The 26,933-nt window shown below is 37.5% G+C and overlaps 1 protein-coding gene across 6 annotated transcripts in view; it reads left to right on the forward strand.

The window, feature by feature from the left end:
• Nucleotides 1–26,933, forward strand: part of PHF3 (PHD finger protein 3) — a 65,144-nt gene that overhangs the window by 22,694 nt on the left and 15,517 nt on the right. For 3 of the 6 annotated variants that reach the window (XM_070733040.1, XM_070733035.1, XM_070733036.1), the window contains 4 exons: nt 11,614–11,769; nt 11,997–13,815; nt 22,092–22,407; nt 25,499–25,679. In XM_070733040.1, coding sequence (XP_070589141.1) covers nt 11,634–11,769; nt 11,997–13,815; nt 22,092–22,407; nt 25,499–25,679 — 2,452 coding nt within the window. In that variant the 5' untranslated portion in view covers nt 11,614–11,633. Of the gene's footprint in view, nt 1–11,253; nt 11,325–11,613; nt 11,770–11,996; nt 13,816–19,676; nt 20,932–22,091; nt 22,408–25,498; nt 25,680–26,933 lie in introns of those variants that run through there. The other 3 variants (XM_070733037.1, XM_070733038.1, XM_070733041.1) reach the window with 2 other exon arrangements.

Here is a 26,933-nt window from a genome sequence, read left to right on the forward strand (position 1 = left end):
GCAGTAGGTGAAGCGCGGTATAGCGAGGGACTACTGTAATAGTACACTCAGTTAATGTAGCAGTACATAAAGTTGTGGTACCATCCTCTTAAAATTAACCGTAGAAGTTTTAGAATAATTACTGTTGGAAAATAATGGCTGCATTATCTTTTTCCCCATTAACAATGGCAATTTTGGTAAAAAAAATTGTAATAAAGACTTGGATGTTAAATTGCTTGATCATCAAGGATAGACTGGTAGTGACTTAAAGTTTTGAGTGCTTGAGATGAGCATAAGTGTCTGCCACTAAAGTTCTAACTTTTCTTTTGAAACTGTCTCGAGGGACAAATAAGAGTAGATGCTCAAAGTATGCAAAATATATGTTACATATAATTAACTATGAACTATTGTATTTGAACAAAAATGTCTAGATATTTGGAATTGTAATAGCATAGATGCATCCATTTTGTTAAAACAAATATTTCTTAACTGTATTTTAGATTTTGTTATTCAAACTGAATGAACAAGATAGAGAGTATTGTAAGAAATTAAAAAGTTGCCCATGATTCAGTGATTCTTCCAACTCTGAATTCTCAAACAGAAATGGCCTTTTCCTCATGACACACTTCATTTTGAAATTGAAGAGAAATAGAAAGAAATTTGCACCTTACATTAAATAAATAAATAAATAAACAAACAAACAAACAAACAAACACCAATTTTATTCAAGGTCCCAAACTCGGCAACCTCTGAACGCTGTTAATTGAAAACCTATTATTATCTGCAGAATTGTAAGACTTTTACTTAAATTACTATTTTACAATAAATAAATAATAATTAAAAACAAAACATAATCGTGTAGAAGATAGTGTCTCATCCAAAATAATAGTTTTAATATTAATTTGAAAGGTGTACACACACACATATATAGACACACATGTACATGCAGATACATACATACATGCATACTATATATCTGTAAATATCAGAACTTTAGATAGTTGCCTCATTAATGGTTCACGAGGAAGCACAATAAGGCATTGTATATCAGGATATAAAATAATTCTCCCACTCACTCTTTTCTGCATTTGTTTTAAGGGAGCAATATTTTTTCTCATTTATTAAGTTGTTCCCCATTCCTTTCTTAACCTTTCTTTTCAGCTCCTGGTAGTATAACTATGCCCAGTGAAATGTTTTCTTAAACAGCTATACCTTATATTTAATTTCAAAATTATTTTTGAAACTAAGGAGACTTTCCAACTGAAATTATAATAGGTGTGGGATTTATTTTTTTAGATAAAGATATTGGGAGGTCTTATTAAATGTGAAGGATATGCCAACTGCATGGAAAAAGCTGTCTTACATTAGATCTGACCGTTGGTTTATTTAATATAGTATTAACACTTACTGCCCATGTCTCTCCAAGATTTCAAAGAGAAATTAGTCCAAGCATATATTTTAGTCCTATCTAGAATTCAGATACCATTTAAATAATCAGTATTCAGAAGATTGGAAGTGAATCAGTGTGAGGAAATAAATTAATGCAAATTAGATGAGGATCAAAATATTTTTTTGATCCTTTCTATCTAGTTCTTCCTGGCTTACCTTAATTGTTTCTATTTAATTTGATAGAGGGTTGGTTTTTTTTTGCTTTTTCAAGTTTTCTTTATTTGAATAACATTTCTTTATTTTTAAATGATGTTGTTTGAGCTTTTATATTGCAGTGATTTAAATAAGAATTTATTGAATGAATTTTAACTGAATATGGTAATTTCTATTAACTGAATGTTATAGCTTCCACTTCATAATACTACTCTCTTTTCACTTGAAATATCGTTGTACAGTGGAACCCCGACATAAGAGCTGCTCTACTTAAGAGCAACTCGAGATAAGAGCTGGGAGGGGAGAGATATTTTTGTTCTACTTACAAGCCCAAATTCGAGATACAAGCGCCAAGGAGCTGTCTCCTGAAGCCAAACGCTAACTTCCGCGTTCGGCTTCAGGAGACAGCTGCGAAGCGGCGCGCATGTTTTAAAAGGTTGCAGCCGGCCTGGGGGGCTCGGGGGGGTGCTTGCAGCTTTCTTTCTTGCTCTTTTTCTTTCTCTCTTTTACCTTCCCTTCCTCTATTTCTTCTTTTCTTTCTCCTTCCCACCTTCTTCCCTCCCTCCCTCCCTTCACTCATTCCTCTCTTACTCTCCCCTTTCATAAGTTTCCTTGCTTCCTTCCTCTGTTCCTGTCCCTTCCCCCTTTCTTTCTTTCTTTCTTGCTCTTTTTCTTTCTCTCTTTTACCTTCCCTTCCTCTATTTCTTCTTTTCTTTCTCCTTCCCACCTTCTTCCCTCCCTCCCTCCCTTCACTCATTCCTCTCTTACTCTCCCCTTTCATAAGTTTCCTTGCTTCCTTCCTCTGTTTCTGTCCCTTCCCTCTTTCCTTCCTTCCTTCCCACCCTCCGTCCATTCATTCACCCATTCCTCTCTTGATCGCTTAAAGCCGGTCCCTGGTGCAAAAAGGGTTGGGGACCTCTGTCCTACAGGATTGGGTGGCAGAGAAGTTGAACATATGTAAATTTAAAAGTTTAAGAAAGTTTACAAGTTAAGTGAAAGAAACTTCATTATTCATTTATATGTACATGTACATTTCTTCATTAAAAACATGTCTTTCTGCATAATTTAGACTAACTTTGTGAGTTTTTTGAGGGCTGGAACCAATTAAAATTATTTACATTAATTCCTATGGGGAAAAGTCGTTCGAGATAAGAGCTGCTCGACTTAAGAGCCCAGGTCCGGAACGAATTAAACTCGTATCTCGAGGTACCACTGTATTTAGATTTATGGACTATGGTAATAAACAAGCTTATTACCAAATAATTTATCAGCAGTTCTATTTTGCTGTTTGTTCGGTACTAAGAATACTAATAAGCTAATCTGTGTAAAGTTGATTACGAGTCATGCCTATGTTCCTTTTTCTGCAGCTAGCTTTCAGATAGGTGAAAATCATACATTTTTAAGGGTTTTTTGTCAGTGCTTGACCTTCATTTGACTGTTTCAAAATTGTTATCTGTTTGTTTTGTTGTATTACATATTCATGCATATAATATGAATTATAAATATACATCAAATTGAATGTTTACACTCTTTCATTCTAAAATCCTTCCCAAATGATTAATGCAAGGTCAATAAAAGCAGGATGTTTATTTATTTATTGATTAAATTTATGGCCTACCTTTTCATTTAGGAGTGTAAGGCAACATAGCATTTTTAAAAATTTTACAACAAATCTTGGTACAGATTAATCTGAAAGATAATGTTTGGCGAGTGACTTTTCCTGGGAGAGAGCAGATAGAATGTAGATCTTCCTGGTTCCAATGCAGCACTTATTCAATGCTGATTCTCTGTCTACAGCAGAGGTGTCAAACTCAAGTCCGTAGACATTGAACATTGAACATTGAGTGCTTAGGCATTGAACATTGAAGGACTGGCGTGTGGTACCATGGGCAACCCGACGCAGCTCTGTTTTTGCTGGCAGAAGGTTGCAAGAGGCCATTACAGGCGAAAACAGCTCAGGAGTCTGTTTTCACTGGCAGAATGCTCGAACCACAACAGGCACCCCTAACATGAACACCCCCCCCCCACGGCTCCCCAAGGTCAAATACAAGCCTATTGTGGCCCTCAATGAAATCAAGTTTGACACCCTTGGTCTACAGCCTTAAATAATAAAATTCAGAGGCAAGCAATTTCTAAGTTATATCATATTTATAATTAGCAGATCAGAATGGAAAAAATCCAGGAATAGAGAAAACAAATCAAGATTTTTCCTTAGCAAGATCAATAGATCCAATTCTTTTATCTCTACTATGACTTGAATTTCACATGCAGAAATTTATAGTCTTATTAAAAATACAGTTGGTGCCTATTTAATTTCTATTTTGCTTTGCTGCTCTAATCCTTTTATTGTTTCTTCATTGTGGCATAATAAATAAATATGATATTTTAATATAACTAATTGAAGCTGAATTGGTTTAAAATGATGGTCTGCTTTTTGAAAGATTTGTTGCATTGTTTCCATTTTAAATCATTTCTATTTTAAGAAGCATTAAAATTTATACAATAATAGATGACAGCTAGTATTATGTTGTGGCCCGCCAGTAGTCCGTGCAGCTTGTAGCTGATTCCGGAAGTGCAGAGGTTGATGTGATGAACCAGCGGCCTGTGCAGGTGGCTCCCGAGTCAGACAGTGTGGAGGCTTGAGAGGACTCGTGTCAGAGGCGGAGATTTAGCCAGGGCCTTCAGAACTTCCAGAAGCTCCCATCACTAATGATGAAGAACAGGAGGAGCCTATTCTCAATGCATGAGCATGCAGAGCTGCAAAAGGCAGGGATTGTTTTTCAGGAGGAGGTCTCGGAAGTAAGGCTTGGGGCTAATTGGTCACAATAGCCTATATAAGGGATGATGACGAAGGAAGCAATTTGCAGGAAACAATGTTTGTTCATATTCCTTTGTGTCTTGACTCTGATCGGCTCTTGTTCTCTCTCTTGTCCCCTTTGTGAAGGAGAAAACCGGAGACTTGTGCATGTGCTGTGATTACAGTAAATTGAACGTCATTATGGTGCATAACCAGTATTTTTTTTCCTTGATCCCTGAACTCTTGGAGAGACACTGTGATGCTACTGTGTTTACCAAATTGGATCTGTGCGACGCCTACAATCTTGTTTGGGTCCAAGAAGGGGATGAGTGGAAGACAGTGTTTGGCACCCGGTGTGACCATTTTGAATATATGGTCATGCCAATCGGCTTGTCCAGTACTCCCACTGTCTTCCAGCATTTCATGAATGACATTATGTTGGATCTTTTGGACCAGTTTGTTTTGGTCTTGATGACATCTTGATTTATTCAACATCCCAGAAAAGTCATCTCCAGCATCTCTATCTGATCTTGCAATGGCTTCACGAACATCAGCTTTATGCAAGCTGGAGAAATGTCAATTCTACCAGTTACTTGGGCCATCGCATTTCTCCCAAGGACATAGCGATGGATCGGAGTAAAGTGAAGGTTTTTAAAAGTTGGCAATCTCGTTGGGTGAAAAACATTTAGCAACTTCTCAGGTTCCCCAATTATTACAGGACATTAATCTCTGGCTTCACCATTTTGACCATGCCACTCAGTTGGCTCCTACAGAAGAAAGTTCTGTTCCAGTGGGGTACCCCTGAGCAGCTGGTATTCCTGCCCTTAAGGGAGGCCTTTATCATAGAGCCAATTTTGAAGCATCCTGTCCCTCACCATCCATTTGTAGTGGAAGTGGACATGTCACATATTGTGGTTGGAGTGGTGCTGCTACAGGCTTGCAAAGCTAGCAGTACTCTTTTCTCTTGCATATATTATTCCCGGAAATTGAATGCTTCTGAGCACATTTATACTATATGAGAAAAAGAGCTACTGGCCATTAAGATCGCATTCGAGACCTGGAGATATCACCTCGAGGAGTCCCAACATCAAGTGGAAGTCTGGAGTTTTTGCAGACCACGCAGAAACTCAATCAACAACAGATCCAGTTATTCTTCATTTTTACCCACTTCAATTTTAAGGTAACCAACATGCCGAATGGGCGCAATCAATAAGCAGATGCGCTCTCAAGGAAACCCAAATATGCCACATCAAGGACCCACTTCTGCTTCAGACTATTCTGCCCGTCAAGTTGTTCACTGCCATCCATAAACCTATTGACTTTCCGACACAGATCCTGGAGGCATAGCAGCAGGATGTGAACATCGATCAAAGGAAGTGTGAGATAGGGCCCGATTCTCCCTGAACGTTTTCTGTTGACATTTTGCAATACTGGGAGAAGCTGTATGTCCCACCGGGGTCGCTCCAGGGTCTTATCTTGTCCAGTGCTATGACAACTGTGTGGTGAGACATTTCAGTCTTTTAAAGACCCTCAACTTAGTGTTGTGGACCTTCTTCTGGGCTCGACTCCACCATGATGTCCAGTTATATGCGGCATCCTGAATACATGCCGACAGGCCAAGTTCTCCATGGGAGCTCCCCCGGGACCACTTCAGCCATTGCTGACATCAGAGAGACCCTGGGGTGCCATCTCAATGGACTTTCTCATAGACTTGCACCTGTCATCTGACTTCACGACCGTGTTGTTGTTGGTGGACATGCTGATGAAGATGGCGCTTCTGGCAATGAACCTACAACTGGTAATTTGCCTGTTGTTGGCTCATCACCCCAAAACTGAAAAGGTCATAGGAATATTGGAGCAATATCTGTGCTACTTTGTCAATCAGGAACAGGACAGTTGGACAGAGTAGCAGTCACAGAGTTTGTTTGTATTAATTCCCAACACACCTTCACTCAGACGATGCCTTTCCTAGCTAATTTGGGCTATTACTCCCAGTTCTTCCCACTCACACAGGAAACAATTATCATTTATATTCCTTCATGCCTTAGTCCTGAATGGCTCTTGCTCTTTCTCTTGATATTTTTCCTGCAAGGTGCTTCTGGGAATTTTGCCAGCCACTGTAAGCTTACTGATATCTATAAGTCTGTTTACTCATCCTTGAGTTATTATTTCATGGACTCTTGCTGGCTGTTAATGAAGTTGAAATAACAGCTGAACAGCTGTTCAGAAAAGACTGCTTTAAACTATATTTGTGTTTTGCATTCAAATCTAATAAATTATTATTACAGTAATACCTCATGATACAAACTTAATTGGTGCAAGGAGGAGGTTCGTAAGATGAAAGGTTCGTAAGACGAAACATTGTTTCCCCATAGAAAACAATGTAAAGTCAATTAATCTGTGCAACCAAAAAAACCCCCCGCAAAAAAACGGCGTTCGGCGACTGCTGGGAAGCCGCGCGGCTGTTTTAAAAGGTGACAGCCGGCCTGGGGGGCTTCCCAGCACCCCCCCGAACCCGGAAGTTCGGCAAAAGTTCGGGGTTCGGGGGGGTGCTGGGAAGCCCCCCAGGCCGGCTGTCACCTTTTAAAACAGCCGCGCGGCTTCCCAGCTGTCTCCCGAAGCCGAACGCCAAACCCGAACTTCCGCGTTCGGCGTTTGGAGACAGCTGGGAAGCCGCGCGGCTGTTTTAAAAGGTCACATCCAGCCTGGGGGTCTTTCCAGCACCCCCCGAACACCGAACCCGGAAGTTCAGCAAAAGTTCGGGGTTCGGGGGGGGTGCTGGGAAGCCCCCCAGGCCGGCTGTCACCTTTTAAAACAGCCGCGCGGCTTCCCAGCTGTCTCCCGAAGCCGAACGCCAAACCCGAACTTCTGCGTTCGGCGTTCGGAGACAGCTGGGAAGCCGCGCGGCTGTTTTAAAAGGTGACAGACGGCCTGGGGGGCTTCCCAGCACACCCCAAACCCCGAACCCGGAAGTTCGGCAATGGTTCAGGGTTCGGGGGGGTGCTGGGAAGCCCCCCAGACCGGCTGTGACCTTTTAAAACAGCCGTGCGGCTTCCCAGCTGTCTCCCGAAGCCGAACGCCAAACCCAAACTTCCGCATTCGGCGTTCGGAGACAGCTGGGAAGCCGCGCGGCTGTTTTAAAAGGTCACAGCTGGCCTGGGGGGCTTCCCAGCACCCCCCCAAACCCCGAACCCGGAAGTTCGGCAAAGGTTCGGGGGGTGCTGGGAAGCCCCCCAGCCCGGCTGTGACCTTTTTAAACAGCCGCGCGGCTTCCCAGCTGTCTCCCGAAGCCGAACGCCAAACTCGAACTTCCGCATTCGGCGTTCGGAGACAGCTGGGAAGCCGCTCGGCTGTTTTAAAAGGTGACAGCCGGGCTGGGGGGCTTCCCAGCAACCTCCCGAACCGAACCCGGGGTTCAGAAAATTTTTGCCTCTTCTTACGAACTTTTTTCGAGTTACGAACCGGCGTTCGGGAGGCTTCTGGGAAGCCCCGCCACCCGGCTGTCACCTTTTAAAACAGCCGCGCGGCTTCCCAGCAGTCTCCGAACGCCAGTTCGTAACTCGAAAAAAGTTCGTAAGAAGAGGCAAAATTTTTCTGAACCCCGGGTTCGTATCACGAGTTGTTCGTAAGATGAGGGGTTCGTATCTTGAGGTACTACTGTACTATTATTATTATTATTATTATTATTATTATTATTATTATTATTATTATTATTATTATTGTGTTTAGTAAAATAAGATTTGTACAGACTGTGTGTGCTGCATTCTTTGTGGTCCATAGCTGGGACAGAACATGTTATTGGTAATGCATTCTGAATAGAATGGCCTATGGTGTCAAATTCATTCTGTTTTAACTATATAAGACATATATTACATTTACTCAAAATTTTAGTAATGCACATATATTTATATGATACTGAAAAGGTTAAACATTGGGTTTGGAAGTAAACTGTATTTGTCTAGAAGTATTTATCCCAGGGAATTAACTAGCTACAGTATTTATTTTAATTCCTTTTTTTGTGTGTGTGTTTTTGTGTGTATGTATGTGTGCAGGCCTTCAATTCAGTTTTTGACTTCCGGTGACTGTATGGGCTAGTACCTGCAATTTTCTTGCCAATATTTTTTCAAAAGTGGCTTGTCTGTTCTTTACTTATGTTGGTCATATGTGATCAATTTCATCCTATTTGAGATTTCAGATTTATGTAGCTGCAGATCTTAGTTTGGTATTCAAAACTTCTATCAGGAGTAAATCCCATGAACTCCAGTGTGGGGTGGGGGAAGTCATGTAAAACTTCATATATGAGTCTTCGGAGAGGGGCGGCATACAAATCCAAATAATAAATAAAATAATAAATAAATAAATGAAAACGTGACATAATGTAATATCTGTATCTTTCTGTCAGACAATAAAAGGAAGTTGGACTATATGTCGCATACTTTGAACATTTGATTCCTGCTTAGCAAGGAGTGGAAGCAATTGCCATAAGGGATCTTGCACAAATGTATCCTGTGCACTAACTATAGATCAGTATGTCAATCATATCCTAGTTATCTGCTACTTCAACTATTGCAGTGAAGCCAAAATAGTTACCTTTGAAGACCCTCTGGAAGCTACAGTAACTTTAGAACAGTGATTGTGAATCTATGGCATGGGTGCCACAGGTGGCATGCGGAGTCCTATCTTTTGGCATGCGAGAGGTTGCCCTAGCTCAGCTCCATGTGTGTGCCGGCCAGCTGATTTTTGGCCCACACAGAGGCTCTGAGAGGGCGTTTTTGGCTTCCAAAGTGTCTCCAGGGGGATGGGGGAGGTTGTTGTTTTACCCTTCCCCTGCTCCAGACAAGGCTTTGAAGCCTGGGGATGGAGAAACAGAAGCTCACTGGGCACACCAGAAGTTGGGAAACAGGCCGTTTCCAGCCTCCAGAGGGCCTCCAGGGGGTGGGGAAAGCATTTTCTGCCCTCCCCAGTCATTGAATTATGGGTGTGGGCACTCGTGCCTGCACATGCTTTTTCGGCACCCGAGGAAAAAAAGGTTAGCCTCACTGCTCTAGAACATGGCTTTGCAAGCAGTTAAGGGGGTTTCTGATTTTACCATTTACCATCTTCGGAGAGCTGCGGCATACAAATCTAAATAATAATAATAATAATAATAATAATAATAATAATAATAATAATAATAATAATAATAATAATAATATCATCATCATCATCATCATCATCTGTGGTCCATAAACTGTACTTATTATCAGAAATGTTTCAAGTACAATCTAACATAAAGCCTTACATTGATTTATCTTCATGACTTTCTTACTTCCATCTTTTCTGACCAACTGAAAAGTTCAGATATAATTGGTGCGCTCTTATGTCCTTGCTGTAAGGCATTGTTACCTTATAGAACTGCGTTCTTCTTGAGATTTGGACAGTTCTGACACTGCTGGGCATTTATAAAGTTCCAGCATGCTTTGAAGTGTAACAATTAATTTTTGGTATTCTATCCTGATGATTAATCTGTTTCATTGGATATCCTCTCTGCTGTATAGTGATGTAGAGTTATGTATTTGTTATCTCTAATGCTTTTATTATTATTTTCACTTAGTTACTTTGGTAATAGAAACAACATTTAAATCAATTTTAATTTACTCTTGTTAAACTATATTGTATTGCTTTGTTGTTAGCTTTTTAATCATACTGTATTTTATTGATAGTTCTTATTGCTTTTTCTACATTTCTCTAATTTCCCTTGAAAGCCATATCATATAATGTTAGGTAGATTTCTAATTGTTAGGAAACTAATGGTAGGTGCTCACTGGTGTCTTTTCATCAGACTAGGTGGAAGTTTGGAATGAGGTTTATTAGGGTTGACTTTAGGGTCCTGTTATATTTTAATTTCTCATTATTGCCTTTTATAAAAAGATGGAGGGAATCCTTATATCGCTCAATGAAACAAACTGTGGGTATGATAATTATGGTAATTCAATTTTAATAGGGTTACTACGAAAAGCTACATTTTGTCCTATCTTTAACTAAGATTTATAAGTAGCAATAGAAGTAACCTATGGCTGTTGTAACTAACAACAAGAAGAGCAAGCTATTTTTATTAGAAATCTTAAAGCAGAGCCTGGACAACTATCTGCCATGAGTAGGGCTATGCAAGTTCTTTGAAAGAAATATATATGCACAGCCTCTTTGTCAGGAAGAACTTACAAAGCAGCCATCTCAGCATCCTTTAATAATTCAAAAAGTGAGCTTCATCTCCACTCCTGTGTACTTTGAGCCACTCTTTTTCAGTCATTGCACAGCCTTGGAAGAAGATACTCAATTTTTTGCTAATATTTATTTTATATATTTAATAATGTGAATTTTAATTTATTCTTGGTTAGTATTAAAATAATTTCTGTATCGGTGACAAAGACAGTAAATCTCTAAATTGAATCAATACCCAGAAAGTTGGAATGAAAGGAAACTGAGTTTTGTAATGGAAAATCAATATAATTCCTATTTCCTGAACATAGACATTTCTAGTAGGTTTTCATTTATTGAATGTGTTTTGCAACATATAAAATAAGCAAATTTATATATATTGATAGATAGATACATACCTGCATACACTATTTTAATATACAGTAACAAATTCTAAGAAGTATATTTGCATGGAAATAAATCTCATTGTGTTTAATGAGATGTACATAAAATTACAACCTTATGCTGTAGCCCTTAGATTTTGGCTGGATACTTAGCAGGTGAAACACTTATTAATAGTTGCCAGACTATCATGTTCTGCATTTAGCATCTACAAAGAAACTATTAAAATTATATAGATAAAGGAAATTGTCACTTTTGGATCAGCTCTTTCCATTTTTAAATTCTCTTTCTCTTAGGTGGGAAGGGACAGTGAGGGGACAGCTGATCCTTTAAGGACTGAGAACTTCCTGTGGCAAATCAATAAAATGTGAGTCCACTAAAAATGGCTATGACTCTTTCTCAAGGACCATGTATGAGAAATAATACTGCTCTGGATGACCACTTGTTTTATCTGCCTTGTGGAAAACTTGTACATCTCATTTCCTACACATGCATTTAATCTTTTTTATCTCTTTCTTCTCCCTCCCCCCCCCCATCCTACCCCTTCCCCATTGCCATTGCTTTCTTTATGTTTCGCATCTTCCATGACATTGTAGACTTAAAACAAAAAATCTTTTTAAGATTTAGGATTTTTTTCTTCATTTTGTTTTTTTTAGCTGTCGGACTTGATGTTATTATGGATGACAGAGTTAAGGAAACTGCTCAAAGTACCATTGATGAAGGGGATCCGTCATCCAACAGGAAATTGAGGGACCAAATGGATGGAACTCCAACCAAATCACCAAGAAAGTCTCCACGGTTAATGATCCAAGGTAGGTTTCTTTTCCCAAAAAATACACATTAATAGCCATGCATTTTGTAGAGTTTCTGTTTCCATGATTAAACATAACTTAGTGTTTGCTTGAAATAAATGTTTTTATAATTTAATGAACAGAAAAATCTATAATCCACTTATTTGAAATAGATATTGAGGATAAGCTTACTGTTTTTAGTGTTGTTTTCGGTATAAATAACACCATTGTAATATTTTTTTTAATAGAGCCAGTACGAAGTCTGCGGCAGAGCACACTAGCTAAGCGTTCAAATTCTTCATCTTCTGTTCCCACAAAGAAAACTGTGAAGTCTGGACCTGCCCAGAAGGGAGGACTGAAACAACATGATAAAGGAGAGGCTAAACAGGATGATAATAATAACAATAATGCAGCAGAGCAGTTAAAACAGATTGAGCCAAGTATTGACAGTTCCCAATTGGAAGAAACAAAAGAAATTCCATCATCATCTTCAGGCAATTCAGAATGGGTTCCGTCTTGTGCAGAATCGGAAAGCACTGGAGTAGATAATGAGCATAATATTCTCACTGAGCCAAAAGTCAAAGTATGTCCTGAAACAGGAAATTCTTCTAATTTGCCAGATTCTATTACCTTATGTAAAGAAATGGAAAATGGAGCACAGACTGTTAAAGAAAATTATGATGCTACCATTGGAACCGAGTCAGTGTCTTCTGCTTTTGTGGAGGCAGATACAGTTACATATAACAATAGCTTGCAAGATGAAGGTGATGAAGTTAGGAAAAACACATCTGAAATATCTTCATCAGAAAAGGAAAACCATAAGACTGAGGAAGAACAGAGTAGAACTGGAATAGAAGACCAAAAGAAGGAAACTGGGACAAGTGATACTCTGCTAATTTCCAAAACTTGTGAAAATGCAAGTGAAATTCAGGAAGATGTTATAGCTCAGTCTAATTTTGTGGACAAAAAGGCTGAATGCAACTTAGGTTTAAAGGCTAGCGATGATATTGCTCATAATGTTAACTTGCAAAAAGAAAACAAGCAAGAATGTTCAGATAACCTGATAAAGGCTAATTTGAAAGACGATCTTCCTTTAAATAGCATGGAATTTGAACAGACTGATTTAAAAGACGATGGTACGAATTCTATTAAATTAGAAGCAAGTACTTTGGAAGGAAATTTTATTCAAGACATTCCAACCGGAACAGTATATCAAGAGCCTGAAAGTGTAAAAATTGGAGAGCTTGAGATTGCAGGATTGCAGGAAGAAGGGCGTTCTGGTGTTCCATTAAAATATCTAAAAAAGATGAAGTCCAAAAATACCAAGGCTAAACAAAATAAAACTATAGTCACACAACAGAGATTGGCTACTGTAGGCCAGGGCACACACAGTAAAATTCATGTTCTTCCAGGTCCTCGTAGTCAGTCTTCAGTAAGTCTGAAACGTCACATGGAAGAGCAAGGAAACATTCAGCATTGTCAGAAAATAATTAAAGTTAAGAAGCAACATTCAGCTAAAAATATAAGATTACAGAGCTGTGACTCTGGAATACCTCTAAAAAAGCAAATCCATGAGGTAGGGAAACATATTCCCCGGGGTCAAATACCAGTTCAGGTACGGAAGATAACGACAGAAAGAATTAGTGCCAGAGCTGTCAGCCATCCTGTTGGTTCTAAAGAAGGTTTGCACTTAGTGTTGGGAACAGCTAATTCTAAACAAGGGCTGTTGCCACAACAGAGTCAGAAGCAGCCACAGAAATATCACCTTAAAACAAACAATTACATTAAGGAAGAAGGAGGGAAAAAAGATTCCATGGCATTACTTATGGATTATCTAAAAGATGATGAAAAGGAGAAAATGAAAGTTAGAAAGTTAGAAAAGAACCTTCAGCCTCGACAGAGAAGAAGTAGTAAAAGTCTTTCAGTTGATGAACCACCACTGTTTATCCCAGATAATATTTCTACTGTAAAACGAGAGAGCACAGAACTCCTATCTCCCAGTGAAAGCAAACCTATCTGGACACCTAGTAAGCAGTGTGGGTTTTGCAGAAAGCCACATGGCAACAGGTGTGTGCTTCAAACACGTTGTTGGGGTGGGGGGGTGGGGTGTTGGTTTTTTTTAAAATTAATCACTGTCTCATATTTTAGAGCAGGTGTAGGTAAATTTCTTCTAATGGGGATGGATAGGCTTCTTTAATTTTTTTAAAAATCTGAATGCTTCACATTATTGATGGTAGCTAGTTTTGTCATCATAGGAAAGGATCAATATTTTGGATTTGGGGGGAGGGAAGAAGAATTGGATACTAAGTGGTAAAGTGGGACACATGTTACAATGGTATACCAAAAAAGGGTTCCTCTTGGGCTGCAGATGATGAAGAGATTTCCAGAGAAATCTTTTGCAGTCACATATTATCCATCCCTGTCCCAGTTTTAGATTTTTGACTATCTCTTTCAAATTAAAACATCAAAGATGGAATCATATTAATCCATTTGTAACCTGAAATTTAGAATTGTTGAAGTAAGTCAGAATGTCCTTCATCTACACTAAGCGGGTGAAGGAAGATGAAAGAAGATAATGAAGAAGAAGCAAATGAAGAAATAGATACAAGAAAATAGCCCTATATTCTGGTTGTTTGCAAAAAATAAAAAGCTTGTTTATATTATTTGAAAATCAACACTTTTGGGGACGAACAATTTAATAATGGCTTTTTTTCACAACTTGATTTTTTTCTGTTTCTTCTGCTAGTATTCAGAACACAAATATAAACCGGGAATAAGCAACAACTCAGCTCTAACTATAAGCCACAAGTGAAATAAGCCAGGATTTGCAAACCATCAACAGCCCATCATTGGTTTCTAATTCTGGATTGGTAACCCAAAACAAACAAACAAAAACTACCCTCCAGGAGGAATTCAGTCTTCATTCTAAGCCAAAACCAAACAAATATTGCTTTATATGTAAACAGCAATCTCTATTGATAAATATTAAAATACCCCTTCTTAGCTTTAATAGCAAAAATTGAACCTTGCAGCCATCCTGATTATTTTTAAAGAATACTCAGTTTTGCTGTGATAGATTTTTTTGAGAATCTTTGAAAACCTTTGATGCTTTAACCTGACTTCATTACCATGTATGTGTGCAATAAACCATGTGCGTACCAGCTGTTCTAGAAAACAGCTTTTTCAATTTGGGCTGTTCTAGGTATTGTGGACAATGATTCTATTACACTTCATGCTATATGGTTAATTAGAAACAGTAGGAGTTATAGTATGGGAACTAGGAATATATGATATCTGAAATATTATTTTCCTTGCTCTATTGCCAAACATATTTGATATAAATTTTACACATTGTATTATCAGACAGGATAGTATAAATATGGTTTTATTGGAAAATTGTAGACACATATCCAGTACTTTCCATTAATAGAACTGTTGAAGTGAAGAGAAGTTTTCAAACTATTGTAAATTAATACAGTTCATATCACTACTGGCACCTAACTCATATTGAATGCATCATACAACTGGAAGGCACTGCCTAGGCCTGTGATGGTGAACCGATGACAAACATGCCACAGCTGGCACACAGAGCCCCCCTGTGGGCATGTGAGCTATCGTTCAGCTCCACTGCAACACACACACACGACCTGTTTTTGGTTTCGGGAGGCTGCAGGGAGGCCTGCTAGGCCCAAAATGGGGTGTAATTGGTGTGGCACCCGCGCAGCTGTTTTTGGTCCCAGGAGGCTGCAGGGAGGCCTACTAGGCCCAAAACGGGGGGCGGGAGGGTGCCGCGCAGGCATGCGTGTGGGGAGCACATTGCATTATAGATGCTGGCACGTGCACTGTTGCACAGACACTTTCAGCACACGATGAGAAAAAGGTTAACCATAACTGTTTTATGCCATTAAGTCCAACTCCTCTTCATTGTATCAGATCAAATTGACATATATGTTACTGACTAGCTTTTGCCTAAAGATACTCTGTAAAGGAAAGTCCAGCCCTTGTCTTCATAATTGATTCCACTATTAAATTGCTGTTACTGTTAGAATTTTTTTCTGATGTTCAGTTGGAATCTGACTTCCCATTAATTTAAAGCCATGATTTCTGAACTGAGAAACAACAAGTTTTGGCCTTCTGTGGACAACCTCTCCAGCATTTGTTAAATGTTGCTATGTCTTCTTTTCTCAATTTCAAACATGCCCAGCTCCTTCAATATCCCCTCTCCCAATAAGTTTAATTTCTACTCACCAGGTAATCTTTGCTGCCTTTCTTTGAATACTCTGTAGAGCATACATGCTTCATTGAAGATAAAGACCAAGCAAAGCAAAATGGAGTATAATTATTTCTTTTCATAATTTGCAAGTTGTGTTGATGTAGGTGTTAGCTTTTTGTGCAGCCGTATTATACTGTTCACTGATAATTGATTTGCAATCAGTTGTTTCTGTTATCTTTTTATCAAGTTAGGTTTCCAATATCTGCATCCAGGTTTTTTTTTATTTCAGAAGCCATCAAGACTTATTAAAACAATAAATACTAATAAGAATGAGTTCATTTAATATTAAGAAAAGACATTTGCAATAATGATTCTGCAGTGGGGTGGAGAGATCAATATTTTGTTATCTTGTAGGAAAGGTAAATTAATAATATAAAGTTAGAATTATTACTTGTATAATAAAAATATACTGCTATTTGTATCAATAGACTCCAAATAGTAAACTTCTTGTGGTGGAATCCATTTTCTTGGTTTCTTTCTCCCCTACTCCTAGGGTCCCTACATTTCTCAGAAATTTTGCAAAGGCTACAGTTAAAAGTACAACATGACTGCAAGCCTCATACTGTTCTACCCACAGTTCTCACACTAGATGCACACATTTTAAAGTAGATATGAATGGATCTAGATTATGACCCATTTAATAGGATAGTGGAAATTAATATTTCCATTCATTATGCCTCGTAGTTGCTATGGAAAAAATTTTCACAGTAATTTTGGAGACTAACACTTTGTGGCTATGTAACAACCATTTCAATTCTATTTGCCCCACTGTATGAATTTAAATTTAAATTTTATATCTATTTTAAATTAAGTATTTTTCTGGATTGGACTCATTCTATATAGTTTACGTATGTTTTATATAATTCAGTTATGGGGGGAAATCTGAATAGTACATATCTTCTGCAATTTCTATTTTTTATAATGATAATTGTAAATTCTGAGCTAAGTTTTTACTGAAGCATTTATATAGTTTTATTATGCATTATACAAGTTTATATTAAATTACTTATTCTATAAGTGTTTGGAAATCAGCAGAACTTAATTCTTGGCTAAACTTACACACTGGTTTTACTTAGATTGTAAACAGTTTTAGATTTGCATCATATCTAATTAACTACATATATGGGATTGGATTTTCATTTTGTTTCCCTCATACTACTATAGTGTGTTTCACATGATATCAAGACATGATTTGGATTTATTGCTTTTTATTTAGCATTAACTAATTCATTATGGCTTAAAATTAATATATAAAATAATTAAATTTCTAATATTCATCTCTCTACCTTTACTGATTTATTTACAGATAGTCCTCAATTTACAACTATTCATTTAGAAACCTTTTGAAGTTATAATAGCACTGAAAAAAACCAACTTATGACTGTTTTTCACACAACCATTGCAATATCCTCCTGGTCCTCTGTTCAAAATTTAGATGCTTGGCAACTGATTCACACCTATGATGCTCTCAGTGTCCCGGAATCATGATCACCTTTTGTGATTGTCTGACAAAATCAATGGGGAAACCAAATTTCCTTAGCAGCCATGTTACCAACTTAACTGCAGTGGCTCACTTAATTCTGGCAAAAAAGGTTGTAAAATGGGACAAAATCTACCTAAGCGTCTTGCTTAGCAACATAAATTTTTGGCTAAATTGTCATAAATCGAGGACTACCTTTATTTACATTAATTTCCATTATGACAATTTATTTTTTATTTATTTGATTTCTATTAACTTCTGTAACTACAAGTGACAATGCTATATCTGCATCATTCTTTAAATCATTTTAATGTATTGCAGTAAGCTATTTAAAATGCTCAGAAATAAATAAAATACTAATATGATTCAAAGACCTCATTAAGCTGAGATCTAATAAGTGCAAATTATTTTGTAGGAAAATTAGTTTTTCCTATTTATGTAAATGTTGGAAAATGTGACTAACAAGTTAATGGTGTTTTGAAAAAAAAATCCTGTCAGATGAGAGCCATGGATGTTTTGCGTACTATTTTATAAAGCATTGGAAACTTCATACTAACTGTTTTTTTTAAAGTACTGTACTATTGTCTTTTGCTTGTTACTTTGTTTTGTTTTTAAACTTGAAGATGAGACACTTTAATCTATAACCATTATCTAGTAATTATGAGTATTAATGAAGCTGAATTCCCCTTTTGGTCCTTTCAGTCAGAGGTGGATTAGGTCAATCAGTAACGTATCTTTGCTATGGGAGCAAGATCTTGCTACTCTTTAATTAAACTTTTTAATAGTAGTAAGATATGTCTGAGACATTTTTAAAAATTGTATTTCTGCTTTGGATTCAGATTTATCTGACCCTAGTTTTGGTGAAATCACATTCACCATCATCAGGCTGCAGTTGTAAGCTTCGTGCTGCTGTGAATATATATATTTGTATATTTGTTTTTGTATATTTGTTTTCGTAGATTTTCACGGGTATATGTATGTAGATTGTTCTGAGTTCGGGTTTTGCCCTGTGTAATATTTTGCATGTCAATGCGATGTTTTGGTGAAATCACATTCACCATCACTTACAACTTCAGACTGATGATGGTGAATGTGATTTCACCGAAATGTCGCATAGACATGCAAAATATTACACGGGGCAAAACCCGAACTCAGAACAATCTACATATATATATTTCTTACTACATGTGAGAAAGGTAAAGTAAAGTACAGAAAAGTAAAATGGAATGAACTGATTAACAGACAAACTTAAACTGTATTTACAATAAAGTGAATTTGGACTGGTGTATTCTTCTTTGTTTTCTAATTTTGTTTGTTTTAATGCTACCTTCCAGAAGGAGATTCTGACTTACCCAGCAATTTTTTTTTGCTTTATCCACATTAAAGTTGTATTTTGATTTTTTTTTTTTGAAAAAGATAGTCTATATCATATTGGAATATATTAGTAGATTCTTCTGAATAGTGGAATCCACCTCTAACAGCGAGATTCCTGTGGAAGTGTGTTGTCCATATCTTAACACAATTATTATTTTAAGTATGCTTGTGGCAGGTGTTCCTGCTTACATTAACTTGTTGCACACAGAACTGTAAGGTAGAATTTAAGAAGACAAATATATGTAATTAGAGCTTTTAAGGATTGTATAGGTTGTATATCATGATAGTTAAATGTGCTAAATATCACCAATTACTATCTTAAAAAATATTTTCTTTCTGTTGCAGCTGTGCATCCAGCCTTACAACATGGTTAATGCAATTGGACATCAAACTAAGAAGCAATCTGCATCCAGAGTTTTAGTGCTAGTGGGCCAACATGTTGAATGCTACTACAAAAACTGTCAGAGAAGAATGCTTTGTTACCAGCTCTTGAATGACAGTTTTTTAAAAAGATAGTCTTCCTATCCACCACAATTATCCCACACTATTAGCTGCTCCTTTCTATTATTAGTTCTGTTTCTATTTCAGTATCAGTACTAAAAAGTAATAACCTAGTGGCCAAAAGTTTAGTAGTTTCTTTTAAAAATGAAATCTAAATATATTGGGAAAATGGCTATTAAATATTTTTCTTCCCTACTATTTTTCTTCCCTACTATTACTTAAAAAGGATTTTTAAAAAAATTGTAAGGTGATTTAAAAATATAATATTAAAAAAACCCCCAAATTATTAAAATTTCCATTGAATCCACCCCATTTTATTGTTGGGAAATGTACTCTTTCTTCCTGCCAATTTCTGTGATACACTTTAATGATTACTGAAACCAGAATAGAATAAGCAGGAACCCTGCCTTTATTTGGAACCCTATAATATTTTGGTAAAATACCAATAAGAACTAAATTAGCATAAATTGTTTAAAAGTGTCCATTTTTTCATTACTAGTTTGAATATTTTTGCAATAAATTAAGCATCAACTGTTATGTTTTCTCAGTCATTACTTAGTCCTTATCAGTTATATCCAGATTTTATTATGCTTAAATGAAACCTGTCACTTCTGAGGCTTAAGCTGATGATAAAATTAATGTATCTATTCAAAGGACACATTAATGTTTTTAGTTAATAATTTTCTACATTTTATTTTGCAGATCAAGAATTAGTGTTATTTCAGAAAAAGGTTAACAAGCAAAAAAAGTTTTATTAATTGGCAGAATTAGTTTCTTCCTGTTAATAGGAAACAAGAAAACTATTTTATGTAAAGATTGTAGTTCACTCTTCTCTTCCAAAATGATTTTATTAAATAGAATAACTAAACCATAATATGTCCACATAATTTATTGAACTGTCAGTGTGAAAACTTAGATTACTATAAACTAGACAGTGTAAAAACAAGTTCACTTCCATTAAAACCAGGTGTGATTCAGAGATTCATAAAATGAACATTTTAACATCTGAAATAAAAGAAAATTCATGATGTTCTTTAAGAGTCATAATATATAGTTTCTACATTCTTAGTCATCTACATTTTTCCTTTTTTTTTAATTCCAAAAGAACTTGTCAGTTTTTTCAAGAATATGAACTTACGTATTTCTAATGACAATTTTCTGGTGACAGCCAAGTTCAGGTTTCCTTGAAAGGAATGTCTTTTTAACTTTATGCATGAAACTTCTATGCCACCCATCATCCCTACGAGGTGGCTCTGGCCTTGCTGTTACTTCATAGGTTTACAACTTTCTTTAAAAATCCTTTTTTCTAATTTCTATGAACACACTAAACCATGAAGAAACAATATTTTTACACCCATTGATAAAATATCTCTCTGGCCTATTTCACTGTGTCATGTTTCAGAGTGAATCATATTAATAAACATCATGAAATTCTTGTGTATACTTAATACATTGCAATATGATAATTTCTGAAATATAAATTATATTCCCTAGTGTGCTCTGTCTGATGAAATATGACCATTCTCCATGATGTACATTCATGGAAAAATATGAGGTGGTTATCTTACTTTCTAGTTATACAATTATAATAAATGCAAGATATTTATCTAAAAAGTTTCTACATTTGGATAAGCAGTAGAGATGTGGATACATATGTGCACGCACATATAGATATGCAAAGCATGCACACTTTTCAGTCAAGAAAATTTACATTTTTCATTAGGTGAAATAATTGCTTTTTATCTCCTTATAAAATATATGGATTATGCATATATTCACAGATCGTTTAAATTAATCAGCTTGTTAAAAGTTTATTTGAGCTGAAACATCTTTAAGATAATTTGGGATAATGAGATTTTAGGCTTGAAGATATAGGCAGAATTGTTCTCTTGAGGCAAGATTTTTCTGAAATCAGTTCAAATATTTCAATTAACTTATTTTCTAAAACTTTATAAAGGCAAACCTGAAAATAAAAAGAGGTAGCATTTCCTGTCTTTCCCTCCCAATGGCTCCATTTGGCGGGATGGGATTGAGTTGCCATCTAATGGATTTAAGTATACTAAAGTATGAATAATTTATCTTACTAGAGGGTTTTAATCCTGTCAAATTTCATTGGGGAAGAAAGAATACTAGGGGTTTACACTATAGAAAATTATCAATTTAAGGACAACTTTTGCCTTCATGAAGTTTGCAAGTGTCCAGGATTTTATATTGGTTGATAAGTATAACAGTGGCAGCTGTAATTCTGCTTACTATGTAATCTGGAATAGGGAGGATTGATTAATCTGTTTATTAAAACAATTAGGCATTGCCAATTTTCAAAACCAGATTTTAATTTGCAAATGTCTTGCTGATATATAGGATCTAGCTATGTATTTATTCATTTGTTGAATTCTTTCTGAAGTTGTAAGTAGTCATCTTTATTAGGCTGCTGGAACAAAATTCAAAAGTTAAAATTCTCTTTTGCAGATGTATATTTTATTAAGAATAATAGTAGACTATGCTGACCAGCAAAAACAAGATCCTCTTGCTATAATCTTGGCATTTTACATCATGTTGTAAGGCTGGAGAAATGGATGCACTCTTCTATGCAAAATATACCAAAGAAGGAGGATGTATTTTATATGGAAGGCCTTTTAGGACAGTTACAAACTTAATGTTTAGTATAACATAAAGATTGTGATAAAGCAATGTTTTTGGTTTTTTTGGTTCTAGGTTCATGGTAGGCTGTGGTAGATGTGATGACTGGTTTCATGGCGATTGTGTTGGATTGAGTTTGTTTCAAGCACAGCAAATGGGAGAAGAAGACAAAGAATATGTTTGTATCAAATGCTGCGCTGAAGAAGACAAGAAACCAGATTCAGTTGATCAGAATGTGCTGGATGCCAATGTGAAACTTGAAACATCCAGAGAGAATAGATCAATGGAGTGTGAGAAGCCTGGAATGTCGAAGCAAACTTTCATGGGTCCTCAAAACAAGATTCCAAAGCAAGAAGACTCTTTGAAACATAAGGTCAAAATTTTTAAGCGGGTAAGAAATAAGATTTCTTTTTATGGCATGGACAGATTACAGCAAATTTTGTGTTAACCCTTTTAAAGTTTTCTTTCAAATGCGCAGTATTTTGTATTTCTTCTACTTAAAAATGAGATTCATTTGCCTAATAAGTAGTCATTTGTAGTTTTTACCAATTGGTAGTTTTCCAAATAATTGAAGAAGAAAGGAAAGTCACTAAAATGTTTATTAAATTAGTTTGATATAAAATATCTTTTGGGGGCATTTTCAAAATATATTGCGCTTATTTCCAGTTAATGTATGATTAATAATTATGTAACTCTGAATAGATATTTGAATTCCTGACTCAATCTCAAGATCTGAAAAATGTCATTTGTTAGGTATTAATATTATTATATCTATTTTATTTTATTTATTATATATATTAAATAATGATAATAATTTAATAATTATTTTTTTGAATTAAAACAAATAGTTGTGGTGAGGCAGAATTGCATGCTAACTTTGCCCACTGTCAGGAGTTTGATCTTGAATAGTTCAAGGTTGATTCAGCCTTCCATCTTTCCAAGGTCAGTAAAATGAGGATTCAGATTTTTGGGAGCAACATGTTGACTGTAAAGAATTTTTGAAAGGGCTGGAAAGTACTAAGAAGTGGTATATAAGTCTTAAGTGCTATTAAATGTGGGTAAGATCCCAGAATAATTTCTAATTTAAATTTTTTGCAACTTGTGCTTCCTTCAGAAGTTCCCATAAACCTAACTATTCATATTTATGTTATATTTCAGAATGCTCAGATTCAGTAAAATGCCTCTGAGCAACAAATTGGTGCTAGTATTGCTTGAACTATTGCTTTAGAAATGCAACTCTGCAAGGGAATGTTGACCAAGGTTATAAAAATGCAAAGAAGTATTTTAATGTATATTAAATATGAACAGTCAGTTCTTTAGAAAATTAGTGGTCCCTGCTTTTATTAGTTATCTAGTTAAAATATCTGGATGAAAGCTATTTTTTCATCAGAGAACTAGAGCCTTCACTGGGTTGAAGAAGTGGACCTATTTTTTTTTCTATTTTTTGCCATTCATTTCTTCTTCTCTAGTCTGGTAAAAGTTGTTCTGATCAGATCCGGAGAGGAAGAAAATGGAAAAGGATGAATATTCAGTTCTATGAGAGGAAATCCATTATTTTACATGTTATTTTTCTCCATAAATAATAATCCTTACTACTTGAGAGACACCATACTACTGTATTTATCTAATGACATGTTCTTGTTTGGGTAGCATTCTAAGCCAAAATAATACAGTAGAACCTCGACATACGAGCTGCTCTATATACGAGCATTTCGAGATGCGAGCTAGAAGGGGAGAGATATTTTTGTTCTACTTACGAGCCCAAATTCGGGATACGAGCGCTCACCGCCTGTCCCTGTCAGCGGCCCAGCCACCTTCACCCGCCCGGACAACCGCCAGAGGGGCTCCTCCGGAGGGGCGCACGGGGAAGGGCTTGAGCCGCCGCCTTCTCCTTTCCCCGTGGGAGCGCTGCACCTCTTGTCTGCCCGGCCTGAGAGGCACGAAACCGGTGCTCATGCTGGGCGGTCCACCTGGAACGCCAGCAATGCCGCCGGGCCGATTGCCGAGTGGGGGCAGGGCGCAGAAGGAGGCGAAGGCGAGGAGAGCGCTGCTAACTGCAAGAATCTTGTAGAAGTTTGCCCGGGGGCGCTGCCCACATCTCAGAAGGGAAGAGGCGTAGGGAAAAAGCGGGGCAAAAAGTCCTGAAAACACCGCCAAAGCCGGCATCCCAAACCGTACGCGAGGGAACTCTCAGGAAGAAGGATGAGTCAGAGGCAGGTCTTGCCAGGCTGATTGCCGAGCGGGGGCGGGGCGCGGAAGGAGGCGAAGGCGCCGCTGCACCGGCCCCCTCAGGCTGCTCCGTCCGGGATGGGGGCCGGTGCAGCGGCGCCTTCGCCTCCTTCCGCGCCCCGCCCCCGCTCGGCAATCGGCCCGGCAAGACCTGCCTCTGATTCATCCTTCTTCCTGAGAGTTCCCTCGCGTACGGTTTGGGATGCCGGCTTTGGCGGTGTTTTCAGGACTTTTCGCCCCGCTTTTTCCCTACACCTCTTCCCTTCTGAGATGTGGGCAGTGCCCCCGGGCAAACTTCTACAAGATTCTTGCAGTTAGCAGCGCTCTCCTCGCCTTCGCCTCCTTCCGTGCCCCGCCCCCGCTCGGCAATCGGCCCGGCAGCATTGCTGGCGTTCCAGGCGGGCCGCCCGGCATGACCACCGGTTTCGTGCCTCTCAGGCCGGGCAGACAAGAGGTGCGGTGCTCCCATGGGGAAAGGAGAAGGCGGCGGCTCAAGCCCTTCCCCGGGCGCCCCTCCGGAGGAGCCTCTCGGGCGGTTGTCCAGGCGGGTGAAGGTGGCTGGGCCACTGACAGGGACAGGCGGTGAGCGCTCAGAGGGGGCACAGCCCGGAGCGAGACTTGGCCTCCGCTGCGGCTGCTGCCCATTTGCTTCTCTCTCCCTCCTTCCCTCTCTCTCCTGACATGCATGGCAAAGGTGCGGGGAGGATCGGGAGGCTCAAGCCTCCTTCGGTGGTGGCGGCCGGTTTCTTATTTTTGGGCTTGCACGCATTAATCGCTTTTCCATTGATTCCTATGGGAAACAATGTTTCGTCATACGAGCTTTTCGACTTACGAGCCTCCTTCCCGCACCAATTAAATTCGTAAGTCGAGGTTCTACTGTATAATTAGGCTTCTCTCTCCCCTTTCCTCTGTAATACTAACAGTCAATAGTTAGTCAGTACAATCAGAATAGCCAAAAAAGGGGTAGGGGGTTTCTTTGGAACAGAGTCCTCTTGCGAGTCCAAATCAAAGTTTTCCAATTTGTTTGAATAGAATCTTCTGTACAATTCTGTTCATTTTATATATATTTTTATTTTTCAAATGTATTTGATCCCCCCCCCCTTCTTTTTATGTAGTTAGCCCTCTTGGGAACAATTTATGTTGAAGTTGTGGCATAGATTAGATAAATGCATATTTTTCTATCGATGCTTTGATCCTGAGACTAAAGAAAAATAGAACCGACAAAAGGCTTATTAGTGTTGTAACTGTTTCAGGAAACTAGTGAAGGAAAAGCAGTATTGGAATGCAAAGATTCCGAAAGTAAAAAGGGGCAGCAGATTCCTCTTAAGAAAATAGGGCAAATGGGTTCAATTCCCCGACGATCTTCTGAAGAGAAACATGAGAAATTGAATAAAGATAACGCTTCATGTTCAAGTGAGAGCACACCAAAGCAAGGTAATTAAAGCCAAAATTGCTAATAATGATTTCCAAAATGGATAGGTCATATTCAAGAACTGCTGGAAATAAAACAATCAGATTGAATAACTTTCTTGCATTTAGTACCAATATTATAAATCTTAATGAATCTGAAAAATCCATAGAATAAAATAATTTTTAAATATTGACTTTTTTCTGTCAGCTCTTTTAAAATTAAGTGTGGATAAACCTTACATTCTTAATAAAGCATAGAGTTGATTCTGTACAAGCTAACAACTTCTAAGATACCTTATGCCTTTTACTGGAAATTCTTTTGAGGAATGGCACTCTGCTTTGGGAATATGCAACACTGTAAAAATAACTTTTTTGATTAAAAACAAGTCTCACACTGAATATAATTTAATCTTGTTTAATTTACATAATTATAATTTAACCAGGCAAACAGATTTGACTACATCTGAAGTATGAGTTTCTGATAATATATGGGTTTAAAATTTAAATATTAAATTGTGCCTGATTGGTTATAATAATGGCAGTGTCTCTGAGATTAGACAGAAATTCTTATTATTATTTTTATCGATTAGTTTTATTTGAGCAATAAAATGGAAAGGCTCTGTGGAATTTAATAATGAGAGATAGATGCTCAGATTAAATCTTAAAAATAAGAAGTTTGTTCTTTTACAAAAATCTGAAGCTGGAATTCTTTGCAACAGGTTATTTAAATAATATTGGCCTGGTTGTACTCCCTGTAATGTCTAGGAAATCACTCTTGACTCTCCTGCTTAATCAGCATGGAAAGTTATAGTCTGGGACATTGATCCAGATCTGGTTGGTATGCTACTTGGATCAGGATGCCTATGGCTCTCATCCTCATTCATTTAGCTTACTATAATTTTGGACCCAAAAGGTATAGCTGACGTAAAACATGATGGCCAGGTTACTAGTGGGAAACCTTGCCGATGCAGAATAAAACCAATTTAAAGTTTGGTGTTCTGGGCCCAATTCAAAATGTTGATGGTTATCTTTAAATACTTGGGCACATTGGTTAATACTTTGCCAGAATGGAAACTTCCTGTGGTGCTGTGAACTTTTAGAGAGGACCTGCTAAGAAACCCATCCCATCACAAGCCTTCTTTATGGTTACTCCCACAATTTCAAATCACACTTTCCCCAGGGACATATTGGTCCACTATCCCTTCTTTGACTCTGCAAGCAGATAAAAACAACATTATTCCAATGTACATAACCACACTAGATACAATGCCCATCATA

This window comes from Erythrolamprus reginae, chromosome 1 (genome assembly GCF_031021105.1).
Source record: "Erythrolamprus reginae isolate rEryReg1 chromosome 1, rEryReg1.hap1, whole genome shotgun sequence".
Lineage (NCBI taxonomy): Eukaryota > Metazoa > Chordata > Lepidosauria > Squamata > Dipsadidae > Erythrolamprus > Erythrolamprus reginae.